The sequence below is a fragment of the Dermochelys coriacea genome, chromosome 14 (genome assembly GCF_009764565.3).
Source record: "Dermochelys coriacea isolate rDerCor1 chromosome 14, rDerCor1.pri.v4, whole genome shotgun sequence".
In the NCBI taxonomy this organism is placed as follows: Eukaryota; Metazoa; Chordata; order Testudines; family Dermochelyidae; genus Dermochelys; species Dermochelys coriacea.
In genome coordinates, this window is record NC_050081.1 from 23,245,048 (window position 1) to 23,262,246 (window position 17,199).

Below are 17,199 nucleotides of genomic sequence, written 5' to 3' on the forward strand. Positions count from 1 at the left end.
CGTTGCCACTGCATTAGCTTGTGAAATGTAGCAGTGGAAGCCTTGTGAGGTACATTGACTGACGCCATTTCCCCACCTTTGTTTGCTTTCCCTGTTTTTCTCTGTTACTAAGAGCTTGACTGGCATGCTCAGCACAGTGTGACACACACAGGAAGACGTGCATCTTTTCTCATGGCTCTTACAATGAAATATCAAATTTGGGGCTGGTGTCTAAGCCGGTGTAACATACCTCTACCCTTCAAGAGTCCTCATTGGGTAAGTGACCCCAATTTAGGCCCTGTAAGGATCCCTTAGGCTCCAGTGCTCATCTGCTTACTGATGTGTCTCATGCCTTTGCTGTTTTTTGGCTCTCTGAGATGGACTGTAAGGAAGGGAAGCCCTGCTGAGGTAACTCGCATGCTGAGGGGCCTGGAGACACATCTGCCAACAGACCTGGTTTAGCTGGGATTGAACACCCATCCCAGGCTCTTGGTGTCCCAGCCAGCACTCTAGGGTCATTGGCAGGTATGCTCCCCACTTGGCTGCCCCGTCTGCTCCAGGCAGCTCTAGCCTAGCAAGGAAGGTAATCACTGGTTTTTTCATACTAGAGGGAGGAGTGGAGTGCCAGCAGTTCCCTGGCCTAGGTCCTCCACAGCTGCCTGCTCCACACTCCAGGAAAAGAACTAGCATCTCAGTGGTGCTCCACTCGTTGCCCTCTTGCCTCCAGGAAAATCACTTGCTGGCCTAAGCTGTAGTTACTGTGCTGGAGGGAACAGGGCAGCAGAGTGAGGAAACTGTCTGTGTGGGTGGCAGGGTCTGAGCTTGAGAGGGTGCGTGGATGTGTGCAAGCAAGGAAGGGTGCGCCAGAGAGGGTGTGCTGCCCTGGGGCGGCAGGTAGGCAAATTGCTGGAGTGCTGCTGTGTTTACCTCTCTCCGCTCCTCAGTGCCCCCTGCTGGCTGCCTCCCCTTGCGGGAAGGTCCCCCCTCCCCGTATAAGGATGAGTGGGACCCAGCCGTGAGGACCTGGTGGGAGGCCTGTGGTCATGCCAGTGCAGGGAGAAAAGTCCCTTTAGTGTGAGGAGCAGAATGAAGAGCAGTAACATTTTCATGAGAGAGTTTTGCAAGTTAGCAGCTGGAGCACTGTGTTGTGCTGAACTTTAGGATTATTTCTGCTTTTTTTCCTTTCTCTTTCCCTCCTAAGAAAATGGCCTAAAATTCACCAGATCGTCCACATGACCCTTCAGCGCTTGGGAGCCTCTCAGCCCCCATGCCCCAGCCGACTAAACTAATTATCCCTGACAAATGTTTCCTCTATTGGCAACCGTGAGAGCACAATAGTAACAGGGAGGTTGACTACCAGAGCGCATGAAAAGCGGCAAGTCACAGTAAAGCTCACTCTTTCTTAACCCCACTCCCCTGTTTTGTTTTTTCCCTGACCCACCCCGTCTTCGGGCACCTTGTGAGGTGCAAGTCTGACTGAGTCTATATTACTGTATCTTAAGCTGTGAGGAGTCTGGAAGAAAGCGTAAACCAGTTCAGACTCCCTTAGATCTGCCGCTCAGTTTGGCCCAAAGTGTAGACTTCATAGAGAATCTCTCCTTGTTAGCTCTATAATCAGCTTTTATTTTCTGAAGGGGGTAAAATACCCCTGAGCAGGGGAGGCCTGTGTACCATTTAGGCACTGTTTTGAGGGATTAAGAGGGATGTAAGTGGTGTCCAGGCCCTGTGCTAGCTCCTTGTGCAGGGGGCAAATTTCACCTTCAGTGTCGCAGATACAGAGATTTTCTTCCCTTGTTATCCAGCGTGGCTGGTTTAGTTTGGGTTGGGTTTTTTCTTTCTGGTAAAACTTAGTGCAGGATTGTGAGTTTCTCAAACCTTTATGAGTCCCATTCCAAAGTATAACGCAATTATTCAGAAATGCAGCACTTCACTTGACCCGTCTTACATCCAGGTCTCGCTCATGTAAAGGAAAGGCAGCTGCGAGGGGGAAAATTGGAAAATGTGTGTGTTTAAAAAAAAAAAAAAAAAAAAAAAAAAAAAAGCCACATCTGAAAATCCAGTAACTGTGTCAGCTGATGACCTTTGGGGTTGGAAATAGGTTGATAATAACAATGTGGGGATGGACAAGGAAAGCCTATGAAGTCACTCTACTGAGAACAAAAGGAAAAAGCATTTGAGTGTTTCCAGCTTCTCGCTTGATGAGATCTTGGTGACTTTATATACAAACATCTCCTATCTGATGCTTCCTGTAGAACAGACACCAATAAAAGGCATCAGACAGAGGTGAGAGGATGTTGCCAACTCCACCCAGAAAACAGGTGATGTGTGAAAAACACCCAGACTGACTCTTAGGGGAAACCTGTGTGTTTACATTGTTAGTTTTTATTATTATTATTTGTATGGTGGAACTACCTTGGAGCTCCAGTCACAGACCTGGACCCCACTGTGCTGGGGAGACCCAATAAAAGGATGGCTCCTTCCCCCAAAGTAGCTTTCTTGTATACTGTAATCAGCCGGCATCTCAATAAAAGTATAGAAAATTAAACACACAATTGTATAGTGGTTATCACCTGTCAGAGCTCTCCACTGAAATGTGAGCGCAATATTAGGTGGGAATATCAAAAGTGTTTATAAGTGATGTTTATGTCTTTGAATGGCTAGAAAAAGCTTATACCATTTATACTAGTAAGTCTACATCCAGTATGTCTTTGGGCAGTGATGAATTGTCTAAAAATGTTTTAAGTTGCATTTGTTATGCACTGATATGGAGGTAGGGGTAATTCAGATAGCTAATTGCCTCGATATCAATTGTTTTAATGTGCTTCACTGAAGCTGCAGTAATCCAGTAAAGTTTGTTTGAAAAAACGTAAGTGGAAATGCTGCTTCTATGATCGTACTATGAACTAATTTGTATTGTTTATAAAAAGTGGATAATAGTTCAGGTTAACCAGATCTGGCTCCATGTTCCCTATACAGCAGATTTGCCTGGAAATCAGGACTAATAGATTCTATTCCCAGTTCTCTCTCCGTCTTTACTGTGTTTCTTAGGCTTTGTCTACACTGACACTTTGTCTGCGCAACTTTTGTCATTCAGGGGTGTTAAAAAAAAAAAAAAAAACACATTCCCCGAATGACAAAAGTTTTACCGACAAAAAGTGCCGGCATGAACAGCACTTTATCGGTGGAACAAGCGCTCTCCTTCCGACAAAGATTCATAGATATTAAGGTCAGAAGGGACCATTATGATCATCTACTCTGACCTCCTGCACAATGCAGGCCACAGAATCTCACCCACCCACTCCTGCGATAAACCTCTCACCTATGTCTGAGCTATTGAAGTCCTCAAATCGTGGTTTAAAGACTTTAAGGAGCAGAGAATCCTCTAGCAAGTGACCTGCGCCCCATGCTACAGAGGAAGCCAAAAAACCTCCAGGGCCTCTTCCAATCTGCCCTGGAGGAAAATTCCTTCCTGACCCCAAATATGGCCATCAGCTGAACCCTGAGCATGGGGGCAAGATTCACCAGGCAGATACCCAGGAAAGAATTCTCTGTAGTAACTCAGATCCCACCCCATCTAACATCTCATCACAGGCCATTGGACCTATTTACCATGAATATTTAAAGATCAATTAATGGCCAAAATCATGTTATCCCATCATACCATCTCTTTCATAAACTTACCGAGTTTAATCTTGAAGCCCCCATTGTTTCCCTTGGAAGGCTGTTCCAAAACTTCCAAAACTGCTGCTTGTGGGGGGTGGACTTTTTTTTGTTGGCTGGAGAGCTCTCACCTGCTGACAAACAGCAGCTACACTGTGCGCCTTTTAGCAGCACAGCTGTAGCGGCCCAGCTGTGTCGCTAAAAGCTTCGTAGGGTAGCCATAGCCTTAGACAAATCACTTAGTGTGTCTGTGCTCCAGTTGCCCTATCTGTATAATGGAGATAAGATGCACCCATCCTTCTTTAAAACATTTGGAGAACCTTCCGTTCATTCTTTACTCTCTCAAATACCTGCCTTCTCATGTAACTGGTTGCTGACTTGGTGTCTACATAGATGTACAGTAGTCGGTTAAGTCATGCTTACATATTGTTTTAAAGCAATAGACCTCAACCACTCTAGTCATTGCCAACATACCTTAGAAAAGTATGTACCTTAGAAAAGATAAACCAGAGTGTTTTGTAAGGACAAAAGCGGTATTTGGAAACTATAAAGAGAAAAGCTTCTGGTATTTAGAATGCTATAACTATGCTCAGTGAAGTAATCTTCTATCACAGTTAATTTGAAGTTGGATATTAAAAATCAAATTTTCCTGAAAGAACTTGGAAAGTCTTTGAAATTCCACTTGGAAATAGTTGAGTACATCCTCTGGCATTGATTTTGTTTTTAGAAAAGTAGCAACAGATTTAAAAAATAGCTCCAGAAATGAATTGAAATAGAACAATGATAGCTTAGGGGGAACACTTATCTCATTTCCTTTCATTCCGTTGGGGTGTGCATGTGGTTTGGGACCATAAACTCTGGAGATTATTTGATTGTGGAGATGCTAAACATTTTGGATTTAAACTCACTGCACACGTCTTCTGACTCTGACATATATGAATTCCCATCTCATTCTTTCTTTTGCTTTTGATTCATCCCTCACTTTATTTCCTTTGCCAGCAGTCAGCACTTGGTAGTAAATACTAACACATGTTCAGGCTCTGATGGCAAATGATGGTATTAATGGTAATTATAAGACTTTATTGCGACCAAGCATCCACTATGGTACTACAGCTGACTTCCAATGCTACGTGGCAAAAAGGAAGAGCAGGGGCACTATTTCAGTCATACATTTAACAAGATGGATTGAGGGATTGTTACAAAGAAACATACAACCTCTCATGTTTTCATTCGGATCATTAAAGCTTTTGATCAGATTGTCAGTTAATATGGAGCTTTATGTGCAACTCCAAATTTGATAACTTGTAATATTTTCATATCACAGAGTGACCTAGCTTTTGCTTTCCTCCAAATGCAAATGTTCTCAGGGCGCTCAGCTTCTTTCAGACATATTCATTTTTCTTTAGACCCGATGAAACATATGGCTCTGAGTCTTTATTAGCTGTTCCCAAAGTCTGTGCTTGATTTGTTGGAGGATTGCCAATGATTTTGGTGTCAGAGTTGAGAAGTACACTTGTAACATTAAATTTCTCAAGTCATACCTGTTAAAAAGAAGGTCAAAAGCAATAAAGTGTCTAGGTTTCTTTGGGTGGGTGGGGGTGTAGGATAATGTGAAATTGCAGACTTTTACACAGACATATCACACGGGGGGGGGGGGGGAGTTTGGCTGTCACAAAATTAATAAAGAGCAGGCCTCTAGAGGATGTGTTTCAAATGATGCAGGTGTAGCAATCAGGGAGTGTATTTACATACAAGCCAGCTTAATAGTGTGGGATTTATACTAAAGTGGTTCTTAATGCAATACAAATTGAATACCCTGTCTCATGTTAAAACAGAAAAATATAGACTGAAAGGTTTTATGGCTTTTGGGATGGGGGGAGTGTGGGGTTGTGATTTATTTAGGGAATATGAAGGAAAGATGGATTTGTTAGGTTGTTTGCCATATAAAACTAGTGACTTTGGTGTATAAATTGAATTCATAGCCTTCCAAGTTGGTTCTTTAATGTCTTGAAGATAAAGGGTTTTTAACAGATTTGTTTGCCATATACCTAGCAACACTGAAAAATTAACTTAATTAAAAAGCAGGTAAGGTATTTTTCGTTAAACTGGGACATTAAAAAGAAGTTCACAAAGAAGGCAGCAGTAACACTAAAGTCTCTCCTTGAAAATTCCTCTTCCCTGCTTTCCCCTCTGTAAAGCAAATACTGTGTTTATAAGTTAACACTCCATGTCATTTGTGATAGAACTGAGGACTTGTTCCTAAACTCTGGGTACACAGTTCTGCAGAGGTATAATTTTCTTGGCATGGCTAGCATTATATCCCGATAATGTAATGCTACACCGGGCTGTTTAAAGTTATTATGTGATATTTTTATTGTTTTTACTTCACTGCATAATGACACAAGAGAGGCACCAATCTACTCTTCTAGGTACTTTTGATGTCATTGAGAATAACAATACACCTAAACCAGCAGCAAGACATCAGAAAACCTCCAACAAGGCTCCACTCGGAATGGCAAGGTTCTCTCCACCAAACCACCTCCCCCATAAATGATTACCACAAAAGCAAAAAAAAAAAAAAGCCTTGCAGAGATCCCCAAAAGGTCTGCACACCTGGGCTACTTTGAGTCAAGGGCATAAGATAGTTCCACAGCTGAGGGCTTCTCATGGGGAATACTCTGTTGAGCTGGAGTCCCCTCCATGAGTACCCACGTTAACCACAACTGTGGAACCGGTGGAGAATTACCTCTTATGTAGGCAGGTCCTAAACCATCTAGGGCTTTTTAGGTTGAACTAAGCACCTGAAATTCCATCCAGAAAACCAGCAGGCAACTAGCACACAGCACTGAACCCTAGTTTCCTGTGTTCTTGATGTACAAAAAAATCAAACCAAAACCCACACAGCTTACAAAATGGGTGGTCCAATTTGGCACCAAATTCAGTTTCCAGCTGGCTTTAAGGTCTAACCCTTGCAGAATTCATCACACTACTCCAAGTGACAAAGGCATGGATTGCTTAGTCAAGTTCACATCCAGAAGAGATGTTTCCCACAGCTGCTGTGGTGTGGAGAAGAAGAAAAAAGCATTCCTGGTCACAGCAGCGGTATGATTCTTTAGTATCCCCAGACTATGAATTCAAATGCAAAATGGTGGACATGAGCCATCAGTAAGAGGGGGAGAGCCTATCCTTGCCATATGCTTTTATTTATTTCTCCATGATTCTAAAGGTGCCACCAGTGCTCTGTGTGCAGAACACGGGTTATGAATATACTCAGAACTCAGCAGGTTAAAATGACCATAAAAGGACTTTCACAGTAGAGTTCTCACTCTCCCTCCCTTCTCCCCTCTCAGCTGCATCCAGTGCCCCCTGGTCCCTCTCTCACCATCTTTCTCCTAATAAAACAGATAAGCCTCTCAGCACCAAACCTGGATTTGCCAAAGCAAGGGGGAGTGGCAAATTCCATGGTTGAAAATCAGGCATGGTGAGATCAAGAGTGTCCGATATTTGCAGGGGCCATGGTATCACCTTGGGGGCTGGAGAAGAGGTTTCAGACCTTTTAGGGCCCAAGCCCTTTTGGTTTGCATAGGTCAAAACTATTCCTTTAAATTTCACCGGAAATCAGTTGCACAGAGCACAAGTGTAGTGTGTTCTCTTGAGTGAAATGCTTTAATACTCCAATAGCTGCAATCTGCGCTAGCTACAGTTTCTAGCCAGCCTGAAGGTGCAGCCCCATTTAAAGCACATTACAACAATCCAGCCTCAAGTGGTAAAGGCCTTGGGAAGCCTCCATCCTAAAAGGGAGGGTGCAACCTTTGTGCTGAGCTCCCATGGGAAAAGTTGTTCTTGGGAGGTCCTTCTACCTGGAGGTACAGAATCAGCTGTGATCTAAGATGATCCTCAAGTTGCAAGCTTGGGAAACAAGCAGCAAACGTTCTGCCCTCACTATATTCTTCTTTCATGTCGTCTTGTTTCTGCTCACCTGTGAACCTTATGGCATTCTTACCTGTGCTGTGACTCAGCCAGCTAAACCCCATTCTCTGTTTGGCAGTGGGTAATTCTCTCAGCTGCACACAATGGATGGGGTGAGATGGAGAGGTGGAGCTGGGCATCATCTTTGTACTGTAGACACTATAAAACCTGTTCCCTCATTAGCTCTCCTGACAGCCCCATGGATGTGTTGAGCAAGAATGGTGACAGAATGGAACCGTGCACTGAAAATGCATGAGAGCTGCCCAGGCTGGAGGACAGTTATCCAACACTATGCCCTGGGACATCTAAGAAAGCCAGGAGCAGAGCCATTCAAGAGTAACTTATCCACCCCTTCTAGTGTCTGCAGATGTGTCAGCTCCTAACTTCAAGAATGTCAAACTGATAAGGGAGTAGGTGGCTCGGAGACTGGGTCAGATATGCCAAGGCATTCTGATTAGCGTCACTTGTTTGTATCTGAAGCAGCTTGGTAGTGACTTATCCCACTGCCATAAGGTAGCTATGTGAAATGAACTGGGGGTCTTGCAGTTCTTTATACCAATATTCACTCTCATTTAGCTGAGGCAGATTGATGGTGTGGTTGTGGGGAAGCTTCCATTGCTTTTGCCTATATTGTAGTCGGGGTCCCAAAGACATCCCTCCTCTGGATCTAGACTCGGAGTAAGTTGTGGGGCTTGCATGCAGGGTGAACAAGAAAAGCTTTTCAGCTACAAAGCAAATGCCTTTTTATTATAGAAATGAAATTAATTGCTTCTTGCTTGCAAATGATACACTGAAGAGAAATATCCTTAATGTAATGTTAAGTTTTCCACACTGTCTGTCCAGCATATTCCTCAGATTGTTGAAACTTTTGCATGTAGCCAGTAATGTTTTATATGTCCCCTTTTAGAAGCTTATTACTGTATGTTCTAATTGGTACCATGTTAAATGTAAGTAGTCAGTATACAGCAGGTATGGAGTGACTTTTAATGGTAAATCAATAGTCTAATAGAAGCAGACCAGAAAATTTTTGACACTTATTCAAGAGGGAGTTGTCAAAACAAGACATTTATGACAGAGTTCCTGAATGCCTTTTCAAAGGCTCTTGAATTGCTGCCAGACTCTAAACACGCTCAACTTCCCAGGAGCTATATTCAGCACAATAAGTGGATATTTCACAGTAAATATTGGCATGCCAGAAAATGGGCATTAAACATTGACTTGACAAGCAACGATTGAGTGCGTTTTATATGGCCGATGTGAAGAGCTGTCTCTTCATCAAGTTGTGCTCTTGTGCAGAAACTTCTACTAAGTTCAGACCATCATTACCATTAAGAATTAGAAGTACTCTAAAGAAATGGTGAACATTTGGCCTCAGGTGCTCCCATAGCTTCCATTCCAAAAGGCAGCAGGAGTAACGGAGAGTCTTGACAAGTGATTCTTGGCTTTGGCTGGCAGTAGGCATTTGCAGGTGAAACTAATGTGGTTCATTATCATTTTTAAGACCGATTACAATGTCATTTACTGAATAAGACAAACTGCTCTGTAGGGGGAGGGTAGCGCTAAATCCTGATTAGGTTATAAATGGGGAAAATAATTATATGGTCTCATTCTGCTCTCTAGCCGGTATTTCTTTACCCATCTTTCCAGCATACTTGAAACTCTTGCGTGGATGTTGTAAAGTTACATGTACAAACAGGCCGTGCAGCCGGTCCACTCTTCAGCTCAGGACATGAGCTCTCACAAGCTAACCAAAGTGTGTCCTAGAATGGGACTCTTTAGAGGAGGTGTTGAGGTTTCACTCAGTGTCTTTCACCCTTTGTCATTGGTGCTGGATCAGCAGGCGGCTCTGTACTGCTAAGGGTTTGCTCCTCTGAAAAAGATGGACAGCCTTGACTGCTGCTTGTTGATATCTGATCATAGTCATCAGCGGGGTAGAGCTGGTCCAAAAAACTATTTTCACAAAAACACATTGAAATTTGTTTCCATATTAATGGGTTCAAAAAGGACCCAATTTAACATGGCTTCTTTCAGTTTTTAAAAATATTTTGAAATTTTTATACACCCATTATTGAAACAATTATCAAAAATTTAAATTCAATCAGCTGTACGTACAAGTAGCATGTTAAAATGTCCTGCTAAATCCCATCTCGTGCCTTCTTGAAATTCCTCCTACAATTTCAGATGGAACAGATATTAGCCTCCTTGCAGATGTTTTTTGTGGTGCTTGCGTGTGTGCTGTTAAACAGCTGCCTAGTTTCATCCCAGAAGTGGCTGCATTTCAGTGGTGGATGAAGTGATTCCTATGTATTAGTTCTATATCTCTCTAAATATGTTAGGTCAAAGACAGTGTATCAGGGCAAGATTATCCTAATCATAAACCATACCAGAATGAATCACAGTTGCCTCTAGTTTCCCAAACCCTCACTTATTTACTATCTTCATAGCATCTCCCAACTGACTCAAGTGCTCCCTGCAGAAGTCTTTTTGGGGGGAGGGGAGGAAGGCAGGATAGTGACATAACTGCCCTCCTTCTTGCCTCTCCTACCACAGAAAGAACTTTAGTCTTCATGGGGCTTTCCCTGTCTCTACAAGGTGGCAGCAAGCTATGCTTGTTCTTCCCCTGACCTTCTGTAGTGGGACCGAAACACTACTGCTGCCACTGTCTCAAACTCTGTTTCTGAGATGCCCCCCCAGGGTGCAGTGCACTCCAGATGAAGGGCTTCCATGAGGCACGAGGCTGCCTCATAAAAAGAGAGGCTGCTGTGCAGAGAGGTCTCCCAACTTGTCATTAGTTTTAACTCCTGCTCCGCAATCTGCTCTCCCAGGAGCCGGGGTGCCGTTGCCAGGATGATGCACTCCCCTCACCTGGAGGCTGGGAAGTGAGGGGTCCCTGAGTGAACCTTCACCTGCTCTGGGGTTGTGTGCGGGAAGTGGGTATGTTTCCCAAGGGTGAAGAGGATCTTCACTCCCTAGGTGGAATAGTAAAGGGTGGGGAGAAGGACCCCATGGTTCGGTCACTAGTGAAAGAAGGACAGACTGGTGTTTTCTGTAGCTGTGCCTGGCATACTAGCATAGAGTTATCAGCTCACAGCCCACAGGTTATGGTCTGTTCGTATCTGTGAACCCGCTAGCTCCCCTGATATTCAGCACATGTAGTATTCAATTCATCCTTGCCCCTCTTGGATGGGTGAGCATCCTGGTGGATCCAGTTTGTGTGCTGTCCAAAATACAACTGGAGCTCCTGTTTTGGTGGAGGTTCAAAAGCTTAGCCTTGTAGTGTAGCATTTCCCCTTGCTAATGGATGCGAGATTTAGACAGAGGCCATGTTGAAAGAGAGCATTCTGGATTCCCTACATCCCCAGGATTGGCTAACCTTCAGCAGCATCCATATTCTAAATTCATCAGACTAAGGAACTACAAAAGAGCTGGCCATTGTCCAGTGGTTCATGTTTGTTCCATTGATTATATGCAGATTATAACTTGCATTTCTCACCTTCTCCTCTTTGTAAGCTTGTTAAACGAAGGTCTGCATCAGCATTTCTCATACTAGTCACACATGCATCTGTTGTTTCTTCCATTCTCTGTAAGTCCTGCTTACCTCATCACTGAGTTTGTTCCGTGTGAACTTTCTTTGACATGTTCCTTAGTGATGGGATGTTTACACTTCACAGTACTGAAGCAAGAAAAGCCAGAGAATCTAGAGTGCGTAATTACTGTCAAATCCTGTCAATGAGATTATTTATGAAAGCATGTCACACATTTTGCAATTTAATGGGCACAAAACAACTTTATAAATCCATATCTTTGTAATCGTCTACTCCATATAGGCTTAAAAGTATTTGTTGATGATGCACATGGTCATCTGCTGCTTACTTTAGTGTTTCCAAACAAAACCCCTAACTTTATGTATACCAGTTTCCTTCAAGGAGCAAAGCTTAGTTGTTTTTTTTTATTTTTCACCATGCTGTGCTGCTGCTGCTATTGTATTTCACTTTGTTTTAAATCTCCTGGTCATGCTCCTATTGCATGTTAGCAACATTTTGATTAACCCTCGGCTTTCCTGAAATCCTGCTATATAATAATTCTGTTGATTAAACACATTTACTTGGGAGTTATCACAGGATAGTTATGCCCAATTAATTTTAGTTTGTATCATTACTAATACCTGTAGAGTATTTTGCAAGAAACCAATCTCAGTTGTCTCTTATTGTCTCTTAATCGCTAAAATCTCTGAATTCAGTTACATCAAAACTGCACTGAGGATTTTGATCCTCTAAAACTTTTTCCGACAGCGCAAAAACATATTGGACAGGCAAAGTGTGTCACTATAATCACAAGCTTTATTTCTCCCAATTCCAGCAGCATCGTTCACTCCTAACCATGCTGTCAGAGAGAAACGCCCCAAAATGTACAGTACATTTTAAAAATTGAGACTGAGTTCAAACATGGTTAAAATGTATCATATTCTAAATTTCATCTGATGTTTTTGAAAGTTAATGGTCAAAGTACAAGTTTCCAGGTTAATTGGTTTGGTTAAATGCACCATTCTTTCTTCTTTAACAGAGGAAAAACAAATATCTCTCTCTAACCTATATCTGTGCTCATGTTTAGCATCCATCACTGGAATATCTACATTAACATGCACTAGGGAACTTGGAATGTGTGCCAGCAGGGTACAGTTAGTGCATGACACCCTAGTGCACACTAGATTTTACACTCCTGTAGTGCGGACTAATGCACAGTGTAGACAAGTCCTCAGTGCCTCTCCAGAATCGCAAATAACAAACATCAATCTTTCTCTTCCTTCTTGGGAAGCAAGTTCCCTGATTACAGGCCAGAGTCTCACCTGGTACAAGTCTGCATAGCTCCAGTGGACTCAGCTTGATGAATGTTAGCTGAGAATCACCCCTGTATTGTTGGGGGGGAGAGGTGTTTGTCGGGGGGGGGAGTTACTGAGGGAAAGACAAGTAGAAGAGAAGAGTTTTATGTTTAGTTCTATACATAGTGAGTCCCAGGGCTGCTCTCTTCACCCTTCCAGAGATGAATTCCATAGATTAAGTCCAGCTCCCGCTTATGTCTGTCTCCTGCCCTTATGAGACTTGGTTTGTTGACAGGCTCATGGCTTCAGTGATGCACTGCTGTCATGGGAGATGATGGTTATGGAGGGAGAGCTGATCTCTTAGGTAGTTAGAGCTAACGCTGTGGGAGGGCTTTGACTATAGCAAGGTTCTCTATTAAATGGGCAGCCGTGCATAGGACAGAGCACCAGGGTGATATATCAGGGACAGTTAAATTGTGCAGTTAAATTGACAGGCTGGAATGTTTTGTGCTGCTGGAGCTTTTTTCGGGGCATGTGGCTCCAGTATTTGATGTGAGTTGCAATAATCAAGGCTGAAGGTCACAAATGGATAGTCCACCAGGGCAATGGGGAGCCAGGTGGCTGGGGCAGTGTTGCAGTTTGCCATCCTGGATCTTTGGAGTATCCAATAGCATTGAGAAGACCCAGAGGACCCCAACGCTGTGGATCAGCTTATAGTTTGAAGGCAGATGCTCTTGATCAGGGAGGGAGGATCTGTGAATCACTTCTTTCTTCCTACTGGCTTCTCCATAGTGTTGCCTGGGTTTAGCTCTTGACAGCTGCTCTTCCTCCAAATGCTAGTGTTGGCTAGTGTTAGGAGAGTTGGGAGGGCTTACATGTCATATACAGAAGAGGTAGAGTCACGTGTCGCCTGAGTACTCTGCTGGCATTTCAGCTATTTTTGTCTCACCATGCTGTATATGACAACGGTGCTGTCAGTTCTTATCACAGGTCATTTGGGGAGGGATGGGGAATGGCCAGTAAATTTCATGGAACAATTCCACTTAAAAATTAGCAGACGCCGTGTAGAAATTGTTGGGAAGAGTTGTGTGCAAGTTACTCTGTACGGATTGCTTGCTTTCATTTTTCTCCTCCGTGGTAGTCGGTACCAAGGGTGTGTGTATGGTAACAGGATCGTTAACTAAAACTCCTCTGGCCCTGTGGCCTATTCCCCTGTGAAATGGCAATGCTCCATCACATGGTCACTGGTTGCTGTGTAAATGAACACGATGAGGAGAAGTGCTTAAGGAAGTTAGGTTTAAGCCCCCTTTGAACATCAGTGGGTGTTTTGGGGCCTAACACCCATAGACTCCTTTGAAATTCTCGCTCAGAATGGTTTTCTATGCAGCACCAACAGCTCTTTAAAGAATGTGTTATCTACCCTGAGATTTATGATTATTCCAAGAGTTTCCCAATTAGAATAAGAGCTGATTGCCAAGAACAAGTATTAGGCCAAATTAAACATGTTTGACTCTCTACAATAGTTGACTTGTTTATCACTGGGGAAGCATGCTAATATTGGCTTCTATGGTGTGTTAATTTAACAAACAACTTTATTAGGAAGAGCCAAATCCATGTCTAATGCTATGAGATATTGACCAGGTCAGACTAGGCAAGTGGTACTAGTTCTAAATTCAGATAAAAAATGAAATTGGTGGCAACCACATTTCACTGGAAAAAAATATGGCCCACTGGCATAGAAGCTGTTTCTGCACAGAAAACATAACACTATTTATGAAGAGCCATGTCTAATATCCTTTCCACTTTGGAAAAATAAGTTTATTTTAATACATCCTTTTTAATTGCTATGAGCTGGACTTGTAAATATTGTAAGTGGTTGAGTAATAGTCATCTGTTAGCAGACCAAATGGAAGGGACATTTTTTCCACTCTTTGAGCCCTAAAATGGTTCGCCCAACTCTAAAGGGGATACTTTAATGCGGATGTTTTAAAAAAAAAAAAGTCTGTTTAATAATTCAAAGATGGTTTAATCTGAGGGGAAGCCGGTGTGTGGTGTTCTGTTGAGTGAAATGCATAGGACATTGTGAAGCTATCCAGGAGGTTTTGCCAGGTGTTCTAATGCTAGGGGACTTGTCATTGTTTAGGAAAGAGAAGGGTTTATTACCAAAACTTGCAATGATGCACTCCATTTGCAAGATGTAAAACTTGTATTACAGTTAAGAGGGGCAGGTTATCTCCCTTATGTTTTGGAGGTTAGAGAGTACTGCAGCAGAGTTAGCTTCATCTAGCAAGATATCACAAAACATGGTCTGGGAAAACTACTGTCCTTTTATCTCCGGCTTTCAGTCAGTCTGTATTGTGAATGAGAGAGAGCTTAGTGAGACTCAAATGCAGAGGGCTTGCAAAATTCTAGTCTGTCATTTTCCTAGAGCAATCTTTTTCTTTTTAATATGTGAATAGTTTTGTCCCTCTCCTCCTGCTAAGAGTGAGTTTTGCACCTGAGCTAGTAAATTGTCATAACATTTTGTAAACCCAATAACGTACAGCATATTGCACACAGCAGGTTTGCTCTCTCAAATTTTTTTTTAAATGTTCATCGCCATTCATTTTCCTAAGTCAGATTTGTTTTGCACAGGTTTGTTGTGGTTTTTTGCTTTGCAAATAACTGCCTTGTAGTAGTAAAACTATTTACGTCCTGGCAGCAATCTTCCTATGAAATTTTAGCACTCACCTGTCTTAGAGAGAGAGAGAGAGAGAACTAGTTTGATTCCGTAAATTCTACTAAACTTCACCAATCCTGCATGTTTTTAACTAACTTAATGGGACTGCATGGAGGGTGTCGTGATAACCTGGTGTACAGGTCTCTTCAGGACAGGGGCTGAAGTTGTGTGGTGACTTTTTTGATCATTCACCTGTAGAATAGTTGAATTATTCTTGGGAAGACAGAACCAGAGACCAAATATACAGTGTCAGTCCTGATAGCTTTAAGCAAACTACCCTTTCATAAATGATTTTTGTAGTCCGATTTCTATACATATATTAACATGTAAGGATCTGGTTTTAGTTAGAATTGAAAACTTTGGGTAGCCGAGTTTCTACCCTACGTTAGTGTTTAGCGTGATGTAAGGGGACTCAAAAAGTAAGTTTCCTTTTTAGAAAAAAATCCTTCAGCTAAGACGAAGACGGTAACTTAATTTTGCTTTGTCTGTTTCAGGAATGTTGGTGGTGATTGTGTTGTTGCTGATTGCGATAGCTGTGGTTGCCGTCTGGCCAACACACTAACACAAATGTGGGGACCACCAGAGATGCTACTTAGCAGCAGCAGAGCTGGCCAACTTCGGAGGATGCAAACAACTCCATTGCAAACACGTTTTGTGACTTAAGTAAACGCAGTATTAGAATGACAACATTTCTGGTGCAATGTACAGCCAAAGGGCTGTGGCTAATTTGGAGCATTTGAACTTCAAAAGGACTCTCTCCCTTCCTTGGTTTTGTACTTCAGAGGGACACAACTGGAATAGCTGCATCTTTTAAGTGATTTACCCTTCAGTGCAACTGATTCTAAGCAAGCAATTTGCCCCTTTTGTTGAGAGATCAGTCATCCTGAGGGTTTAATATACTGTATACTGCTCCTACGTAGCTTGTGTGGTATATGTGTGGACTTCCCCCTCTCTTGCTAAATGATGATCTTTGGAACCAAGATTTTGCATCTTATAAAGAAGTGAGTGTTATAAGGAACTGATTTATACTAAAATTCAATGAAGTTGGAGGGTCAGAGAGCAGGCACAGCTCGAGAATGAAAAGCCTGGTGAGGGTAGAACGGAATATAGGGACTCAGATGTACCTTACAAACATGAGTAAGTATGAGACAATCTTTGGCTGTTGTGAGAGAATTACTGATGGTGTTCCGCACAGAGAGAAATGCAAACAGCAGTGGGTCTTTCCAACATTTAACACAACTGGGTAGAACATTGGAAAGCCCAACTGCCCAACGTTTGCTCCTAAGGGGGAAAAGTGTCTTTCTGCTAACTGTACTCCAGGGTAAGTTTACCCCAATTAACTGCAGAAGTCCTGATACAAAGAATAGACTAGTCTTAAGACCAGAGATCTGCACAGCTTTCTTTTATAATTTTTCATAACTGTTAAAACTGCAAAGGAAAATATTATGAGTATTAAAAAAAATGAAAAAAGTATTTAATGCTCATTGCTGTCCCAAAAATCATTATTTTGTTATGTGCCAACTTAATTGTCAGAACTGATAGAGCAATAATAACACTGAATAAAAGCTGATCCATTTACATGCTGCTTTTTATTGGCATGTTTTTTTATTATTTCCAATAATGTCTTAATATTTTAAAGGTCTTTTGTTTGTTTCCTAGAAATTGATATTGAGGAGAGAAAGAAACTGATTCCAGAGACTTCCAGTTTCATTTGAAATGTCTCTTTTGTACTTTTTAATGTTTTTTTTTCAGCCCCAAGCTGGTGCTCACATGTCTTAATCCTTAAAAATGGAATATGTGGAGTTGTAAATATGCATTTAATTCTTGGCACTAGCAATCAAAGCCCTACCTCTCCCAAACCAGTGCAGTGGGTAGCAGCAGTGCAAACCTAGTGTGTAGAGCACTGGGCTGAGATTCAAGAGACCTGGATCCTAATCCCAGCCCTGCCACTGGCTTGCTGCGTGACCTTGCACAAGTCATTTTAATCGCTCCGTGCCTCGGTTTCCCCATCTGTAAAATGGGGATAATGACACTGCTCTCCTTTGTAAAGCAC

At 42.4% G+C, this 17,199-nt stretch overlaps 1 protein-coding gene across 7 annotated transcripts in view; it reads left to right on the top strand.

The window, feature by feature from the left end:
- STX8 (syntaxin 8) overlaps window positions 1–16,724 on the top strand; it is a 172,761-nt gene extending 156,037 nt beyond the window's left edge. For 3 of the 7 annotated variants that reach the window (XR_006275504.1, XM_038371860.2, XM_038371861.2), the window contains one exon: window positions 15,641–16,724. Coding sequence is in view for 4 of the 7 variants with exons in the window: in XM_038371860.2 (XP_038227788.1) it covers window positions 15,641–15,708 (68 nt within the window). In the remaining 3 variants the exon portion in view is untranslated. Of the gene's footprint in view, window positions 1–112; window positions 256–1,180; window positions 1,349–15,640 lie in introns of those variants that run through there. The other 4 variants (XR_005288849.2, XM_043496329.1, XR_006275503.1 and 1 more) reach the window with 3 other exon arrangements.
- Window positions 16,725–17,199: the final 475 nt, after the last annotated feature.